This window comes from Crinia signifera, chromosome 2, assembly GCF_055691185.1.
Source record: "Crinia signifera chromosome 2, ASM5569118v1, whole genome shotgun sequence".
Lineage (NCBI taxonomy): Eukaryota > Metazoa > Chordata > Amphibia > Anura > Myobatrachidae > Crinia > Crinia signifera.
In genome coordinates this window covers 243,887,759-243,904,643 of record NC_139218.1, presented here as the reverse complement: position 1 = coordinate 243,904,643, position 16,885 = coordinate 243,887,759, and the positions used below count along the sequence as shown (strand labels likewise).

Sequence of the window (16,885 nt, the reverse complement as noted above, 5' to 3'; positions counted from 1 at the left end):
CTAAGTATGAGTACTGGCATCCTGAAATTGTAGCTCTAACAGCTTTCTGCGATGTCTCTATGCCGCCCCTCACAGATGGGGCTCAGACGCTGTCTCCGTCTATACGGAGTATGAAGATCAGGAAGTGCGGCACAATGACGAGCCGGAAGTGACGTATCGCAATACTGGACCCGGAAGCGGTCGGCGGAGCAAGGAGGTGAACGCTCGTTACCGCTGACTGCTTCACCTGGACAGTCGGCTATAAAAAGGAGGACTTAACACTAGCCACACATGCAGCCTTGAAAAAGACCCTTTAGTTCTATGGGTCAAAACGCTGTGGGGTTTTAGCATCAAACGGGTAGGCACAGGTGAGGATTTGGCACAGACTTAGACAGTGACATCACGGCTTGGGTCCAAAACAGGGCTTGCCTGAGTTTTATTGCAGCACTCAGAGCAAGAAACTAACAACAGCCTTTACACTTCAGGCAAAACAGAAAACAAAAACCTGCTCGTCTGAGCTCTAACTAAACAGAATAAACGTCCCTCTCTATACCAGGGCCACACTATGTGACACTGGACACACACAGCAGATATAGATCAAGTAATGCAGTACTTACAGCCTTGTCTCTCTCTAGCAGCAGCTTACTGCCTCCAACACCCAGGGAGAGAGAGAGAGAGCCCTAAGGAGAGGGCTGACTCCTTTTTAAAGAATCAGGTGTTCTCCTGATTACCAGCCCAGGACAGAACACCCTTTGTAAGCCGGAGCTTACCACACAGATTGAAATAGCCTGCAGTCTATATGCCATAAGACAGGATTCTAGGGGAAAAGTACCTGCCGTCTATGACTTTCCCTGCCACTGTCTTACATACCCTCCCCCTCTGTTCGAACCTGTGGGGTCGGACACTGTCTGCCAACTGGCAGTATGTTCGGGATAGGGCATCGGCATTACCCTGAAGCCTTCCTGCTCTGTGTTCCACTGTAAATTTGAAATTTTGCAAATTGAGAAACCATCTCATGACCCTTGCATTTCTCTCTTTGGCTTGGTACATCCATGTAAGTGGGGAGTGGTCAGTGATTAGTCTAAAGGAGCGTCCTAAGAGACAGTACTTTAGGGATTCAAGGGCCCACTTGATTGCTAAGCACTCCCGCTCGACTATACTGTAGTTTCTCTCCGTAGGTGTGAGCTTCCGGCTCAAATATGTTACCGGGTGTTCCTCTCCACCAACTTCTTGGGAGAGGACAGCACCTAGTCCCACATCAGAAGCATCAGTCTGTACGACAAACTCTTTTTTAAAATCTGGAGTGATCAGGACTGGTTGATTACAAAGGGCCACTTTTAATTCTTGGAATGCCCTTTCAGCCTCTGGGTTCCAGCTGACCATAACTGCCCTACCTCCTTTGGTAAGATCGGTTAGGGGCGCTGCTATGGTTGCAAACTGGGGAATGAACCTACGGTAATACCCCAGAATTCCCAAAAAAACCCTGACTTGTTTTTTTGTCGAAGGACGAGGCCAGTCTTGGATAGCCTCCACTTTATTTATTTGTGGCTTTATTATACCTCTCCCGATAACATACCCCAGGTCTAACATTTTCTGGACCTCCCCAGATATGGCCTGTCTACGCGCTTCTGGTACTCTATAGGGTTTTAAGCGTACCCGAACTCCAGGTTCGGTGACAATGTCATGTTTTATGGCTGTGGTGCGCCCTGGAAGTTCTGAGAACACATCATAATTCCTTTGTACTAACTCTTTGTCAGCATTGGGGTATTGGGGCTCACCATTTATGACTTTAGGATTTTCCCTAGCTCTTAATAAGGTGGGATCTCTAAGTTGAGCAGTCCCAAAATTATCACGTGACATCTCTAGCTCAGGCATGTCACATGCTTCTTCCTGCTCCTCAGCTTCACCTGCAAGAACAGCTAGGGGAAAACGGTCAGATTCAATAGTGGTCACCCCTACCGTTTGAACCTCAGTATCCTGATCAAAAGGCTCAGGACTAATCACAGGGCACACATTCTCATTATTAACATCATTTCTAGTGCAGTGTACATTCTTTTTCCACAAGTCCCAGAACAATGGGAAGTCTCTTCCCAGGATCACACTATGCATCAGGGTCTCTACCACGCCCACTTCATGGGACACAGTTCCACAAGTACTCTTTAGCTGGACTAAAGCTGTGGGATACTCCTTGGTGTCCCCATGTATGCACAAGACCCCTATGTAACGTCCTGTGAGTGTCCCAGGGTCTACCAAGCTGGCATGGATGAGAGTAACTAAACTCCCAGAGTCCAGTAGAGCCCTCCCGGGATAACCATCCACCTTTACATGACATATTTGCTGTCCAGTTTCTGACACAGTCTCAGCAGAGAAAACAGAACGTGCATATAAAGAGCTTCGCCAGGCTGTATCACACTCCATTGGCTCAGAAGTAAGGGGGCAATTGGCAGCAATATGCCCAGGTCCATGACAACGCCAACACTGTATGCGGCCCCAGTCTTTTTGCGACCCAGGTTTGGACCCTACTGTCCCTTGGGAACGCCTCTCCACTGTTTGTTCCCCATCTAGGCCACCTCCCTTTACAACATTATTTACCCCTCTAGTAAACGGAACAGTCTTACCAGATGATCCGGCCGCTTTGCTGTTCTTGAGGGTGGAATGTCCAGGAGGCACTTCTTGGAGTAGATTTTCAGTAGCTCTGTACCTCTCAACCAAGTTGACAAGCCCCTCGGCATCATTAGGGTCGCCCTGACCGACCCAGCGCTGAACCTTTGGAGGTAAGGAACAACGATACTTGTCCAGCACGACTCTCTCCACGATCTGCGCTGGTGTAGACTCCTCTGGCTGTAGCCATTTCCTTACCAGGTGGACCAGGTCATACATTTGGGACCGCACAGGTAACTGTTCAGAAAAAGTCCAGTTATGCACCTTCCGGGCACGCACACTCATGTTTACGCCTAAGCGAGCAAGGATCTCTCCCTTGAGTTTCGCGTAGTCGTTAGCATCCTGCTCACTCAGATCAAAATACGCCTTTTGTGGTTCTCCAGTTAGAAAAGGTGCTACCACACCTGCCCATTGATCCACGGGTAACTGTTCACGCTCTGCTACACGTTCAAACACCGCAAGAAAGGCCTCTACATCATCCGTGAGAGTCATCTTTTGCAGAGATTTCTGTACTGCAGCCCGTGTGTTTGGAAGCAAGGGTTGGGGTGTTTGCACACTCTGCGCCACACTCTTAGCCACATTCTGTATTTGCTCTTGTAATTGCAGATTAATTTGCTGCTGTTCCTTTAAGGCTAGTCTGTTGGATTCAAGCAGTAAAACATTGGTTTCAGCCTGGGCACGCATGGCCTCCTCATGCACCTTTTGCTGATGTGCGTTGGCCTGCCGCTGCAGCTCATTTGCCTGCACCAAGTGTTTTAAAAGGTCCTCCATTTTAACAGTCTCCTGTTGCAGTGTTACAGCAGCCTTTAGCCAGGACATGCAAGTATCAGTGCACTCCAGACACTCACTTGTGGCTGGTTGCCTTTAGCAACAACTTCCCGCTTGCTGTAGCAAAAGTCCTATAGTTCGATGTATGTCTCTTTAAGTGAGATGCTTGCTCGCATTCTCCACCATATGTGGGGTTTTAGCATCAAACGGGTAGGCACAGGTGAGGATTTGGCACAGACTTAGACAGTGACATCACGGCTTGGGTCCAAAACAGGGCTTGCCTGAGTTTTATTGCAGCACTCAGAGCAAGAAACTAACAACAGCCTTTACACTTCAGGCAAAACAGAAAACAAAAACCTGCTCGTCTGAGCTCTAACTAAACAGAATAAACGTCCCTCTCTATACCAGGGCCACACTATGTGACACTGGACACACACAGCAGATATAGATCAAGTAATGCAGTACTTACAGCCTTGTCTCTCTCTAGCAGCAGCTTACTGCCTCCAACACCCAGGGAGAGAGAGAGAGAGCCCTAAGGAGAGGGCTGACTCCTTTTTAAAGAATCAGGTGTTCTCCTGATTACCAGCCCAGGACAGAACACCCTTTGTAAGCCGGAGCTTACCACACAGATTGAAATAGCCTGCAGTCTATATGCCATAAGACAGGATTCTAGGGGAAAAGTACCTGCCGTCTATGACTTTCCCTGCCACTGTCTTACAACGCGTTGGCATTATTTGTGGCATCAGGACTTCCGGGTTAGACGGACTGAAGGACTCTATTTTACCCTGGATCAACCTCTCCCAGACCGACCACCCGGGCGTTTGGACTGGTGACTATTTGATTCATTCAGAGCTTGTGAACTGACTAACCACCAGTTCTGATACTACAGCTGGTAATTAGCTCCTTGTTGTATCCTGTCTCCCGGAATCCATTGTTTTTAATATTGTACAGTATTGTATCATGTGTTTTTTGTGTATGTAATTAAAAACTGGCTTCACCATTATAAGCCTTTTTGTTTCCACATACATTGAATCACTCTACCCATTGGGGGTATCCCGATTGAATTTGAGGATCTAATGGAACCCCGTGTCTAATGAAAGGAAGTATTGTTGCATCATTTATCACCTTCTTTATCACCTTTATGTTTGCAAATACTTCAACCACCTTTTGGTGCCGTTGAGAGTTATATACCTTGTTTGTCTATTTCTGTAATTAGGAGTTAAGAATTCTCCTCATTTATAACTTTGGTGGCAGCCTTAAGAAGCGCAGAACCAGGGATAACATATTGTCTTTCTATATCTGATTTTATATAGTTTATACCGAGCCTGAAGCATGGCGAGCGCAGCGAGCCCCGTGGATTACTTCACATGTATTCCGAGTCCCCTCGCGGGGCTCGCCACACTATATAAAATCAACTCCACGCCGATGTGGATAGTGGTGGTATGAAAAGGTCGGAGGATGCGTACCGCCGCCGCTCGCCACGCTTCGGGTTGGCGCTGATAGTGGGGGTGGCGTTAACAATGGAGGTGCATTTAACATAGTAATCAACCATCAGGGTGCCTGTACAATTACAAATCACATGCCATTGTAATGGCATGCGATGTGACGCAATATTAAAATTGTACAGTGCGGCTCTTAAGACCCGAAAATTGGGTCCCATCGCATAGCTTAATTAGTGGTATGCGATGGCATCCGATGGGCGCCGTGCTAGGAAACAAGTACCCAAGAAAGCATATATATTGGTAAATGGACACTGAATTGAAAGAAATGTGTGCACTGTAAGCTTTATTTTCAGCTGGTCCCATGCCAAGCTTTGCTAGGCTGCTGCCTAAACCCATTACATAAGGAAATAGTATTGCTCCTGTATACAGATGAGAAATTTGCATTAGAGAAGAGGCAACCCTTCAAAATATATGGCCCCCATACATCAGCAATCACAATTAATTGCTTCTCAGATCCAGTGATTCCCCCCCCCCCCCCCCCACCCCCAGATAAATGGTTTCTTTAATTTAACTTGCCCACACATTACAGATTTGTTTCAGTGATTGGCAGATTTTTCCTGTTAGAATGCGCACACACACAAAAATGAAACTCCAATAAAACCAGATTTTTAAACATGTGTAAAAATCTGATTCAGCAATCGATTGGCGATCCCTATTCATTTTTGATTGGGATTGCCAAAAGGGGGAGCCCACACATTAAAGATTAATTGTGGCAATCATCTCCAGAACGGAGGATTGTCACAATTAATTGCTGATGTATGGGGCCCATAAGCCTCTTCTCTAGCAAGCAGGCACTTAGACTAACGGTTGGTTGTAATGCAGGGTGCGTGGTCCTGAAACAGGAAGATTTTCTTTCACCACTACTGTATGTTAAGCAAGAAGTTAAAGAGCAAGGTATTCTTCAGAACAACCTATCACTAGCTACACAGTCTCAGCAAACTTATTAGGTAATTAGCAACAATATCTAATTTCCTAAGCAATTATCACATTTTTAAAACAATAATACCCTTTAATTGTCCATATTTTGCTGGAATGGTCCTGCATATAAGGGCAATGTCCCTCCTTCCCACTGGTTAAAATGTTCCTATAGCAGTGGTCAATGTATTCCACTGCATGCAGGCAGCATCCAAATCGTGCTGACAGAGGGAAGGGGGAATGCAGGGTACAATTCCGGCATGACTAGATAGGAGTGTTTGATGCACAACCACCTCACCTGCCTTTAAAATATTGGAAGGTGCGAGTCTCCAAAGACTCCAAAAGAATAGAAAACCTTTCCAGTGTGATTGGAGGTCTCTCCTGCATGCTAGTAGACCTACAACATTCTGGGTGTGGAATAGCTCACAGACAATGTCTAGGAGGACAAGAAATGGTCATCATGCACAAGTTTTGTCATTGTTGACCTAGACATCGGTCAGCTATAAGGATACTAAAATTTCACTAGGTATCATGAGAATGGGATAACCATTCCTTTCTACTGACTGCATGAGATATCCCATACATTCTAAATGTATATTAAGCACCCAAACATTGCAGCCGGCATCTCAGGAGGCGATGTCTACCTGGCTGCCTTTGTGCCCAGAGAGCAAAAATTTAATTGGTTGTAAAAGATGGAGCACATGAAACGGAATGGCAATAAATAGGCTAGTATAAAGCTGTGTACACATGCTTAGATTTTTCTCTGTTTTCGATTCGATTTTGCTTATAGAATGTTTTTTTAGGACACTTTCGATTTGATGCGCGCTCCCGTTTTCTCAAAATCTAATAGAAAAATCTACTGTGCAGCCAAGGAAATCTCAAATTTGATCCAGTAAAGCGAATGAGTACATTGTGCCTACATTGTGAAATCGAAAGCAAAAGTACAGATCTAATGCCAAATCGCATGGGATGATCTAATGCCAGATCTAATAGAAAATTGAATCGAACATCAAATCTAATCTAAAGCAAATCTAAGGGTGCATACACAATGTACAATTTTTTGACCAATTTGGTTGAAAGACATTTCCATTTCCATTGAACCCAGTGTCCTGGACTAAAGATGTTGACGAAAAATATTGACGACAGACGAAAGAAGAAAGAAAGATCTAGCTACAGTTTATAGGCTCTTTTTGAAAGATATTCAAATTGAGCTGCATGCACAGTTGACGAACAATCTTGATGAACAACTGGCGGGTATGCGCATCATCATTCATCGTTTGTTTGTTGACAATATCTTTTGTCAACATCTTTCGTCCAGGACACTGGGTTCAATGGAAATGTCTTTCAACCAAATTGGTCAAAAAAATTGTACAGTGTGTAGGCACCTTAAGTGTGTGTACAGGGCTTTACACTTTACTTGTTAAATGTGCTCTATTCTATATGTAAATAGCACATGAAAGTGGTTTCTACTTTAGTCCATACACTAATTTAGCATATTTCTACATATACAATACAGTACATTCTTAAATACTGTATGATGCACAGAAAAAGAAACTCTATTACCCATATAAAGATTATCTTCTGCTGGATCATCCAGGACCTACAATATAAAATAAAATGTATCAGATTAAAAGCTTTAAATAATTGTTTATAAGATAAAGTTTGTCCTAAATATGTCCTACATGCAGACATTGATTTTTGTGTACTTGTACTTTGTTTTCGGATTCTGTGTGTATCAAGTTTATATCTGTATGTATATTAATATGTTCATTTTTCCATAACCAATAAAACATTTAATATTAAAAAAAAAAGCTTTAAATAAATTATTCACTTGAAAAAAAAACATTAACTGACCTACACTTTCCCATGTGTTGACAGTAATTAGGTTGACCACTATTGGTCGACATGGGCAAAAGGTCAACACAAATATATGTCAACATGGAAATCGAATAAGTGTACCGCATTTGCTCACCATGCTTCCGGCATTATAATAACTTTGTACTGTACAGTATGCCAACGTGAATAGTTTAATATGAAAATCCGCCTTTTCTTAATGAAAAAATCAAGTGGACCTGTTTCAGGCCGAACGATTTGTCGTGTTGGCCTTTTGACCATTTTGATGTTATTGGGGAATTATGCTTCAAGTGCCCCCACCCACAGAACTGCTATAAACACATAGGATCAGGAGCTTATCCCAAATCGGTTATCGTTTGAAAAATAGTACGTTTTCAGCATGAAAAAAACCAACAGGCTATAATTGGATAGCCTGATCATGGCAATCGGGCTAAAATTGCAATAATAACCTGTGACTGCATTCTGGTGCCAGAAGAACTACTGCCGAAAGAACACTGAATTACTATGCAGACACCAGAATCCTGACAGCCAGCATCCTGAATGCAAGTATGCTGGGCAAGCGGGGTAGAAGGAGGAGTTGGTTATACCGCTTTCAGACCGCACTCTAGACCCGGGTTATTGCCGTGTTCTTGCGGCCCCAACACGGGTCAAGGTGCGGTCTGAAAAGGCCACCACGGGTCGAGCAACACGGGTGTTCAACCCTGGTATTGACCAGGGTTGAACACGGCTATGACCCGTGTCAAGTGCAGTGTGAACGGGTGCCTGGGTCGAGCGACCCATGTCCCGTTCACAGTATGGAGGAGGCAGCACTGTCAGCTCCAAGTACTGCCTCCTCCCAAGGCCCCGATGACACACCGCCGCCCAGCTCCGCCCCATGTGACGTCACCGACTCGGCAATATGCCGTGTCGGAACTTTCAGACCGCATATGCCGTGTTGCTCTGGGGATGGGACCCGTGTCCTAATCCCGTGTGCGACACGGCATTTGCGGTCTGAAAGTAGTATTAGTTACTTACGGAGCCTTGTCAAATAATTAGGCACACTCAAGGGACAACACCTCCAATCAATACCATAAGTGAGTACTTACCAGGGATTCCTCTTTACCAAATACTTGCTAAGCAACCCCAAAAGATCTGTTTTTTCAGCCAATAGATCAGACATCCGGGAACTTATCCAGGACCCATGATTTATTGTCCGATATTGGGTCATTTACAGCATGGTAAAAATGGACTGTAACTGGATAGCCTAATAGTACTATAAGCCCATTTGCGTACTCCCCTTAAGCAGTTCAAATATGGTACACCATAGTCTCAGGATGGTAAAATATCCTTTTGTCAGTGTAAATAGGAAACAAAGCTTCATAAAGGGTGAAAATATTGTTTGTAGTCTTATAAAGCTTCAGCGGGTGATGAGAAAGGTCTCTCACATCTAAAAATATATATTAACCGTTTGAGTGCCAACGTTGCTGTGAGCGATCCTCAAAATATCCATTAAAATGCCAGCGTTGCTCACGGCAAAGTCAAACAGTCAGTGAAGTACCAATTTCGCTTGGATCTGTTATGAGACATGGTGATTCTTTGTGGAGCATTGAACTGCAACATGAACTGCTAATAATGCTAGAAACAGTTTTGAAACATTTAATCATTTCAATGTGAAAAGTAGTATTATATTTGCTGTGTTGTGATAGTCTGTACACACAGTACTATATAAAATACATTCCATGTGATATAATGTTCAGTGGCCCTATCTAGGAGTATGCAACTGGCTACCCCGTAGAAACATCTGATGTGAAGAACGTTAGCTGTTATGATCCCAATGTTGGCAGACCGAAGCACACAATAACAGGTACACACCAGACAATGTGTATGATATGTTGGGTGACATATTGTCTAATTTGTACCCAGATAAGGGGAATTTAAGATCATTGCAGTGCTGATCACAGAAGACCAGCCTCCAGTAGCTCCAGAAATCCAGACCCCTGAGTGCCTTCCTACTGTATAAAGAGTCTAGACCAGGGCAGTGTGTTGAAACTTGGTCCCATGCCCTCCGCACCTCATCACCTTCCTCAGCCCATTAACACTGTCCTCATTCCCTCAACACCTTACTCAGCCCCAGCCTCCATCACCTTCTTCAGCATCATTACCTTTCACTGCAGCCTGCCTCAGTGCAGACGGGGACGATGTGCGGTAACATGACCTATGACGGCATGCTACTGTGTTGCCGACTGTAGGTGCATGCCTAGACCTGCCGCATCTGGAAAAAGCCCAGTACTGGCTGGTCCAATCTACAAATGAGCTACGCTGTGGGTAAGCAGTGGCAGCATAGTGCCTTCTACAATGGAACCACCCTCCCTACACCTATGTATGTGCGTGATAATTCCTATACAGTACTGTGCAAAAGATTTAGGCAGGTGTGTGTGAATAGTTTACTTTTAGAATTACCGACATGCAAAGTGAATGAACAGAAGAGATATCTTAAGTCAAATTAATATTTGGTGCACCCTTTTCTTGTACAAAGTCTGGGAATTTGTAGGATTATCGTCAGGTGTATGATTAACCAATTATAGCAAACAGGTGATAATGATCATTATTTGCATATGTATTTATATTAAAAACTAATCTATAAACACTTCTATTTTTTAAAGCATTCTTCTTGATAAGATTGATTCTACCCGTGACCGTCAAAGGAAGTTTCCCCCATACCGTTATGCGTGATTTGAGGTAGTCTATTTGGGGTTGGATGTTGAGGCTTATGTAAGAGGAGGGATCGCTAGTGACCCAGACGCCCAGATATTTAAACTTGTCAACCCACTTGAGTGGCATGGACACACTGACAGTGGCGGGGGCCAGACCCCTATGTGGTAGGATGCAGGATTTGTCAAAATTTATGAAAGCATTCTTACTTTGTAGCATTTTTTCACACCTGGCTAAAGGTCCGTACACACGGATACACGGAAGCGTTCAGACATCGTTCACGAGTGTATCAAATCGTTCATCGTGTGTATACACGGAACAATTTGATACACTTGACAAAAGATTTGTCTATGATCTTCCTGCATGCAGGAAAGATCATAGACCATCGTTAATGATTCACAGGTACGCGCATCGTGAATGCACCGAACGATTTGAATGATTGATTATGCCAATTGATCGGGAACACCCACATTGGGCTTCAAATCGTTCTGAAATCGTTCCGTGTGTACCCAGCCTAAAACTTTCGCACAGTATTAAATGCGTATGCATATGTACATATACACACACACACCTCTTTCATTGTCCATAAAACTATGCTTTTCATTTTATTTTAGGCCAAAGAGGCCACCTGTCTTAAGGGCCGCAGGTCTCCAGAAGCCTTAAATCCAGCTCTGAATAGAGAGGGAGTTCATGCATAAATAAAGGCCACTAGGTACAATGTAGATTGAATTGACCTAAAATGCTCATGCAGGCAATGGAACTGTAACTACTTAACTCTCTCCATAGAAAAGATTTTACAATGGCATTCAACGGCCATCAGGATAAATTCACATTAAGGTAGGAAGTCACATTTAATAAAAAAAATTTTTATATTTAGGGAATGTTTAAACTTATGATTTACTTAGACCTACCTCGACTAATCTAACAATATTAATATGGTCCAACTTTTTTAAAATGGCTATTTCTTGGTAAACCCTGTCCAGTGGGGCCATTGGCTTGGCCTGTTCACCGGATGCGGTTTTCGATCCCCTAGGGGGAGGACGACCTGTAGAAAGAAAGAAAAAAAAACATTACAAAAAAACCCAACCAAACCATATAATTTCAGCAAAGATGTGAATACATAAAAAATATCAAATGTACTTTCAGATGCATTTATAGTAAACTATAAAGTTTACAAACATTATACCTGTACATGAGACACATATATATATATCCCAAATAAAATACTGTAAGCGCAATGACATGTTTGGGTAATGAAGGAGACACGGCCAAATCCTGGGGGCTTGGCGACAACAGTTAAAAAAAAAAAAAGGACCCCCTCCAAATATGCACCTCCAAGATGGGAACCAATTTCCCCCTCCCTGTACCGTGTGCCCTTTCAACAAGCTTGAGCCCAGGTGATTAGTGTCCACTCGTCTCTCAGCAACCCTGTGTCTAGGACTGACTAACTCTCACTCGTCTCTCAGCAACCCTGTGTCTAGGACTAACTAACTCTTTGGAATTAGGCTTAAAACTAGGCTGAGTATCCTATTATAAGTGTGGAAGATAACGCCATATTCACATGCAACCGTCACACAGGAAGTGCCTAAAATCAGGTGCACTCCTTCAAAATTAGGACCTTTAATGTTTATTGATCATAGCATTAGTAATACATACTGTACTGTATAACACGACAGGGTTTAATGGTGGATCACTACTGAAGTTTAGATTCATAACTCAGATTTGTGTAGTTTTATATATTAATGTGTACAGTGATTGTATGGTTTAAACCAAATATGTATCTAATTTAAAAGCCATTAATATACATACGTGGAAAACCATATTGCTTCAATAATCTCTTTTTCGAAAGAACTTTCATAGCCTGAAAAAAAATAAAAATTTTATGAATTGCCGCAGCAGTATATCCTAAGTTACTAAATACAAAATGTAAAACCAACACATTAGCAAGCACAGGGTTCCCCCAGTTGGGGCGGCAAACTGTTTCAGTAATAAATAAGTATTAGCCAGTCATTCTTATAATTGCATTTCAAGGGTCTACATACATTTTGAGTCTCCCTTTTCCAAAATGACACGTGCAATAAGAAATTGTGAGCACCACCGATAAAATGACACCTTTGCTTCCGGATAGGTCAACGTACAAACTTTGTTTCATACACAAAATTATGAAGAATATGGGATACAGGTATAAGATGTATGCAAAACATAAATGCATACTGTGTTTAGATTTGGGTCCCATCCGATAGATAAATAATTATGGCATGCAAATATCCAAAGAGAATTTTTCCGTATTATGGAATAATAAGTTCTTGTTGGCTATTCTCCACACAATAGATGTCCTCAGTAAGTAACTCCACTTTCGAACACGTTGTGCGATCTGCTCTGACGGCAGTGACAGATAGCTCAAATGTGTTGGTCAAGTGGAGTTACTTACTGAGAACATGCATTGTTTGTGGAATAGCCAAAAAGGACCTTTTTTTCAGAGGAACATTCTGGAATTTGAATTGGAGAGCTTGACTCTAAAACATTACTCCTCAGTAATATGTTAATTATATGGAATTCATAATATTCTTTTACCAAATCTAATGGAGCATCTATATCGGGGGACAAAGAAACCTTTACGTATTTCATAAAAAAAATTCTCAGCGTGAGTAGGGAATGCCTTATCCCATCCCTTGAATTTATAGAGATACCTTTATGTGTGTGTACCCACCTTATCCTGTGAAAATGCAGGTGCCTTTTGTTTAATCTCAGGTCATATCTGGTTTGTTAAAGATACCTTTATATTTGTGTTTCACCCATACTTCGCATGAGTACGGTACATTGGTAACTAGTCCCCATGTTAAGGGATTAAATAAATCCTTTATTTGAACATCACTAATAAATTAATTAATAATACACATCTAGGGTGTACAATACATTCATCTTATAATGGAGCATTACACCTTAATGGATATTTTACATTTTTATGGCACCATCCGTATAACACGAAAAAATTAAAAGCATCATATCCCCAATCATCTTCACATTCAAAAGCAAGATCTCCCATATTCAATAGGGGTGGCAATAATAACAAAAGCTACTACTGCTTTAAGAAGCGCAGCTGTGCTGAACCTAATAATTACAACTTTTAATATTTAAAAAAATTTTTTTTTTATAAATATATAAATTTTACATAAAAATAATTATATAATATCACAATATTTAAAGTGCAATTCTAAATATAATTTTATAAAGACATTACAAGACAAACATAACATTCCATAGCTGCGATTTTGCATTTGAGGATATGAGGCCTATGAAATGGTTCAATGGCTATGGAAAGGATCTTTATACAGTTAATACTTGAGGCAGCAATTACCAGTCCCGCATCACAATGTTGTCTTTCCCAGTGACCATATATTTGGCAGGCACTTTCCTGGATATTAGGACAGGTAGATTATAGTCCTCCTTTGTAGGTATACTCCATATCCTGCATAGGTATTCCTCAGTTCATATACCATGGGATCAGGGACCACCTGATTGAATGAGTCCCAGCAATATGTGCGGTATGCGGTGAGGTTTACAATATGCTTTTTTCCGCCTTTGTATGTAGTCAGCGGCTTCCTCAGATGTGCATACTGCACATATTGCTGGGACTCATACAATCAGGTGGTCCCTGATCCCATGGTATATGACCTGAGGAATACCTATACAGGATAAGGTGTATACCTACAAAGGCAAGGCAAAACCAGCAAATGTAATTTTTATGGCAACTTACAAAATAGCTTTAGAATCTGTATTTGTCTTCATTTATCTCTCCTACATGTCAAAATCCTTTATTTAAAAATGTAATAGAATACAGATTTATTGTTTGCCTGCTCAGTCACTTAAAGCAAATTTACACTGACAGCTTAATTTAATATTGTTTATATTACTTCTGTTTCACAGAGAGGTTTTTAGAATTAAATTGGAAGTTTCTAAATTGGCTTTAGTTATTTTTTATATAAATGCTCAGTAAATTGTGTGGGCTTAGCTGCATTTATAAATATAAGGAGATGCTCTATATCAGTTGTTGCAAGAATCTAGACCCTGCATCTAATCAGAATTATGATTGGGAACTTCGTTCACCCGACACCACCACACTTATAATGCACACACATTGGCCCTTATTCAGATCTGATCGCAGTACAAATTTACTTGTTTCCTAGCACAGCGCCCATCGCATACCGTTACATAGGGTATGCAATGCGATAATCGGGTAAATGAGCCGGATTGTACAATTAAATATCGCACAGCATCGCATGCCACGCGATGCAATTTTTAATTGTACAACCCTGCGCTCGCCACACTATCTAAAGTCAACTCCACGCCGCGGAATACATGTTAAGTCATCCGCGTCCCCTCGCGGGGCTCACTGCGCTCGCAACCATGCTTCGGGCTCTGTGGCTCGCCACACTATCTAAAGTCAACTCTACGCCGATGTGGATAGTGGGGTTATGTAAAGGCGTTGATAGTGGGGGTGGCGTTCACAATGGGGGTGCATTTAACATTGTAAGCACCCATCTGGGTGCTTGTACAATTAAAAATTGAATCGCATGCCACTATATTGTATGCGATGAGATGTATAAGATGCTGTAAGATCAAAATCGTGGGTGCCGTGCTAGGAAACAAGTACAAGTACCCAAATTTGTTTGTAAAATGGGCAAAACCATGTGCATTGCAGGTGGGGCAGATGTAACATGTATAGAGAGAGTTCAATTTGGGTGGGGTGTGTTGAAACTGAAATAAAAACAGTGTAAAAATAAAGCAGCCAGTATTTACCCAGCACAGAAACAAAATAACTCACACAAATCTAACTCATGTTACATCTGCCCCACCAGCAGTGCACATGGTTTTGCCCATTTTACAAACAAATTTGTACTGCGATTAGATCTGAATGAAGGCCATTATGCAAATGCTTGTTTTTTTGCTCTATTGCACATTTCTAGAGACATATCTATCTTCAGGTATATATAGACACCTTCGCAAACTAGAAACCGGAGTTTACGGAATTGTACAGTACAACCTCCTGTCACCGTAGATCAGAATCTCCACCAAAGTTGTGCTTCTACACAACTGTCACCATATGTTTCTACAAACCCCTCCAGGCATGCCAGAGCAAATCAAAATGAATGAGATGAGAAGCGGATAGTGCACAGTGCTTCTCAATTGTGCGAGTTGTAAATGAAGTCCACTCATGGTCAGATTGGCCTGCAGGTATACAGTACAGGTATACAGTAGAAATTCCCAGTGGGCCCCACCCTCTAATGTAAGATTCCAAACTGTGCATTCAAATGACACCTTGGGGCAGATTCAGACCAGCTCGCGAGGGTGCATATATAGCGAGCAGGTAAACACAACAAATCTCCTCAATAACATGGGAGCAGATGCGTTTGCTGGCACATCCGCTTGCATGCGGTTCGCACCATAAAATGATGTTTCTACTGCCTTTCTAATGTACAATTCCCAAATTCCCATGCAACATCAGTCGCCCACCACAAGCAGGCATGGGCACGCCTGCGTTCACAGAGGTACGCCCTGCGCTCCTACAGGCACAACCAACATTTTTGTGTGCACCTCCATAAAATGTTGGTCAGTCCCCTGCATCCCCCCCACCCATCCATCAATGAGCGACCGCCCCGGCGGGTGTGAAACGCACCAATTGCTTTCATTCTGGTGGTTTGCGCATGTGCAAATACCCGCCATTGGGGACGGGCCGAATTCGGACCTGAGTGATCAAATCTAAATCAGCCCCATTATTACTCTATTAGAGGATTAGCAATCTGGAACATATGAAACATGGAAGAACATGGGTACTTGGTTTATTTTTTCATACAGAAACTATACCAAATGTCGCCCTCCTGCCAATCAAATATAGCGGTCGGGTGAGCAGATCTAATGTTTTCTTGTGTGAAGATATAAAATTAAAGCAAATTGCTACTAAATGGTCATGTTTCTTAGCTGTGAGGGGGGTTAGTTGGCATTACAACGACATAGAAAAGACAACGTAACGTGATCAGATTTCACCTGACAAACCCATGGGTTAGTACACAGCCTTACAGGGCTGCAAAGAAAAGCCTTGAGTGCAGCATATAGCAATAGGCGTGCGCAGCACATTTTATTAGGGGGTGCACCGTCAAAGGGGTGTGTCTAACACCACCTATTGGTTGTGTCTACCATCATCCATTGGCACGGTCGTCTCTCGGCCACACCATAATCTCCTGCCTATATCAGTTTTAATGTTAGAATTACTTTGTTTAATGGTACATGCAAATAAAATCAGAAACATATATGGATAATGCAGGTATGTAGTGATATGAAAATGGTCTAGTACAAGTAACAATGCAGAACACACATCATTAATGGTTGGGCCCTTTTATTAGTGGATTACAGTCTTTGGCAGAAGGCATTGCTTGTATTGCTAGCAGCAAGGAGGTGTTTTTAAGGGTGTGCACAGCATTAGGGTGTGCCTGTGCACCCCTAACACTCAATGTGTG

The 16,885-nt window shown here is 42.5% G+C and overlaps 1 protein-coding gene across 2 annotated transcripts in view; it reads right to left on the bottom strand.

Annotated features, from left to right (window-relative positions):
* Positions 1 to 16,885, bottom strand: part of CAMKK1 (calcium/calmodulin dependent protein kinase kinase 1) — a 249,204-nt gene that overhangs the window by 132,225 nt on the left and 100,094 nt on the right. For both annotated transcript variants that reach the window (XM_083174142.1, XM_083174143.1), the window contains exons 5-7: positions 12,180 to 12,231; positions 11,282 to 11,415; positions 7,389 to 7,425 (exon numbers count right to left, since the gene is read on the bottom strand). In XM_083174142.1, the coding sequence (XP_083030268.1) occupies positions 7,389 to 7,425; positions 11,282 to 11,415; positions 12,180 to 12,231 (223 nt within the window). The remainder of the gene's footprint in view (positions 1 to 7,388; positions 7,426 to 11,281; positions 11,416 to 12,179; positions 12,232 to 16,885) is intronic.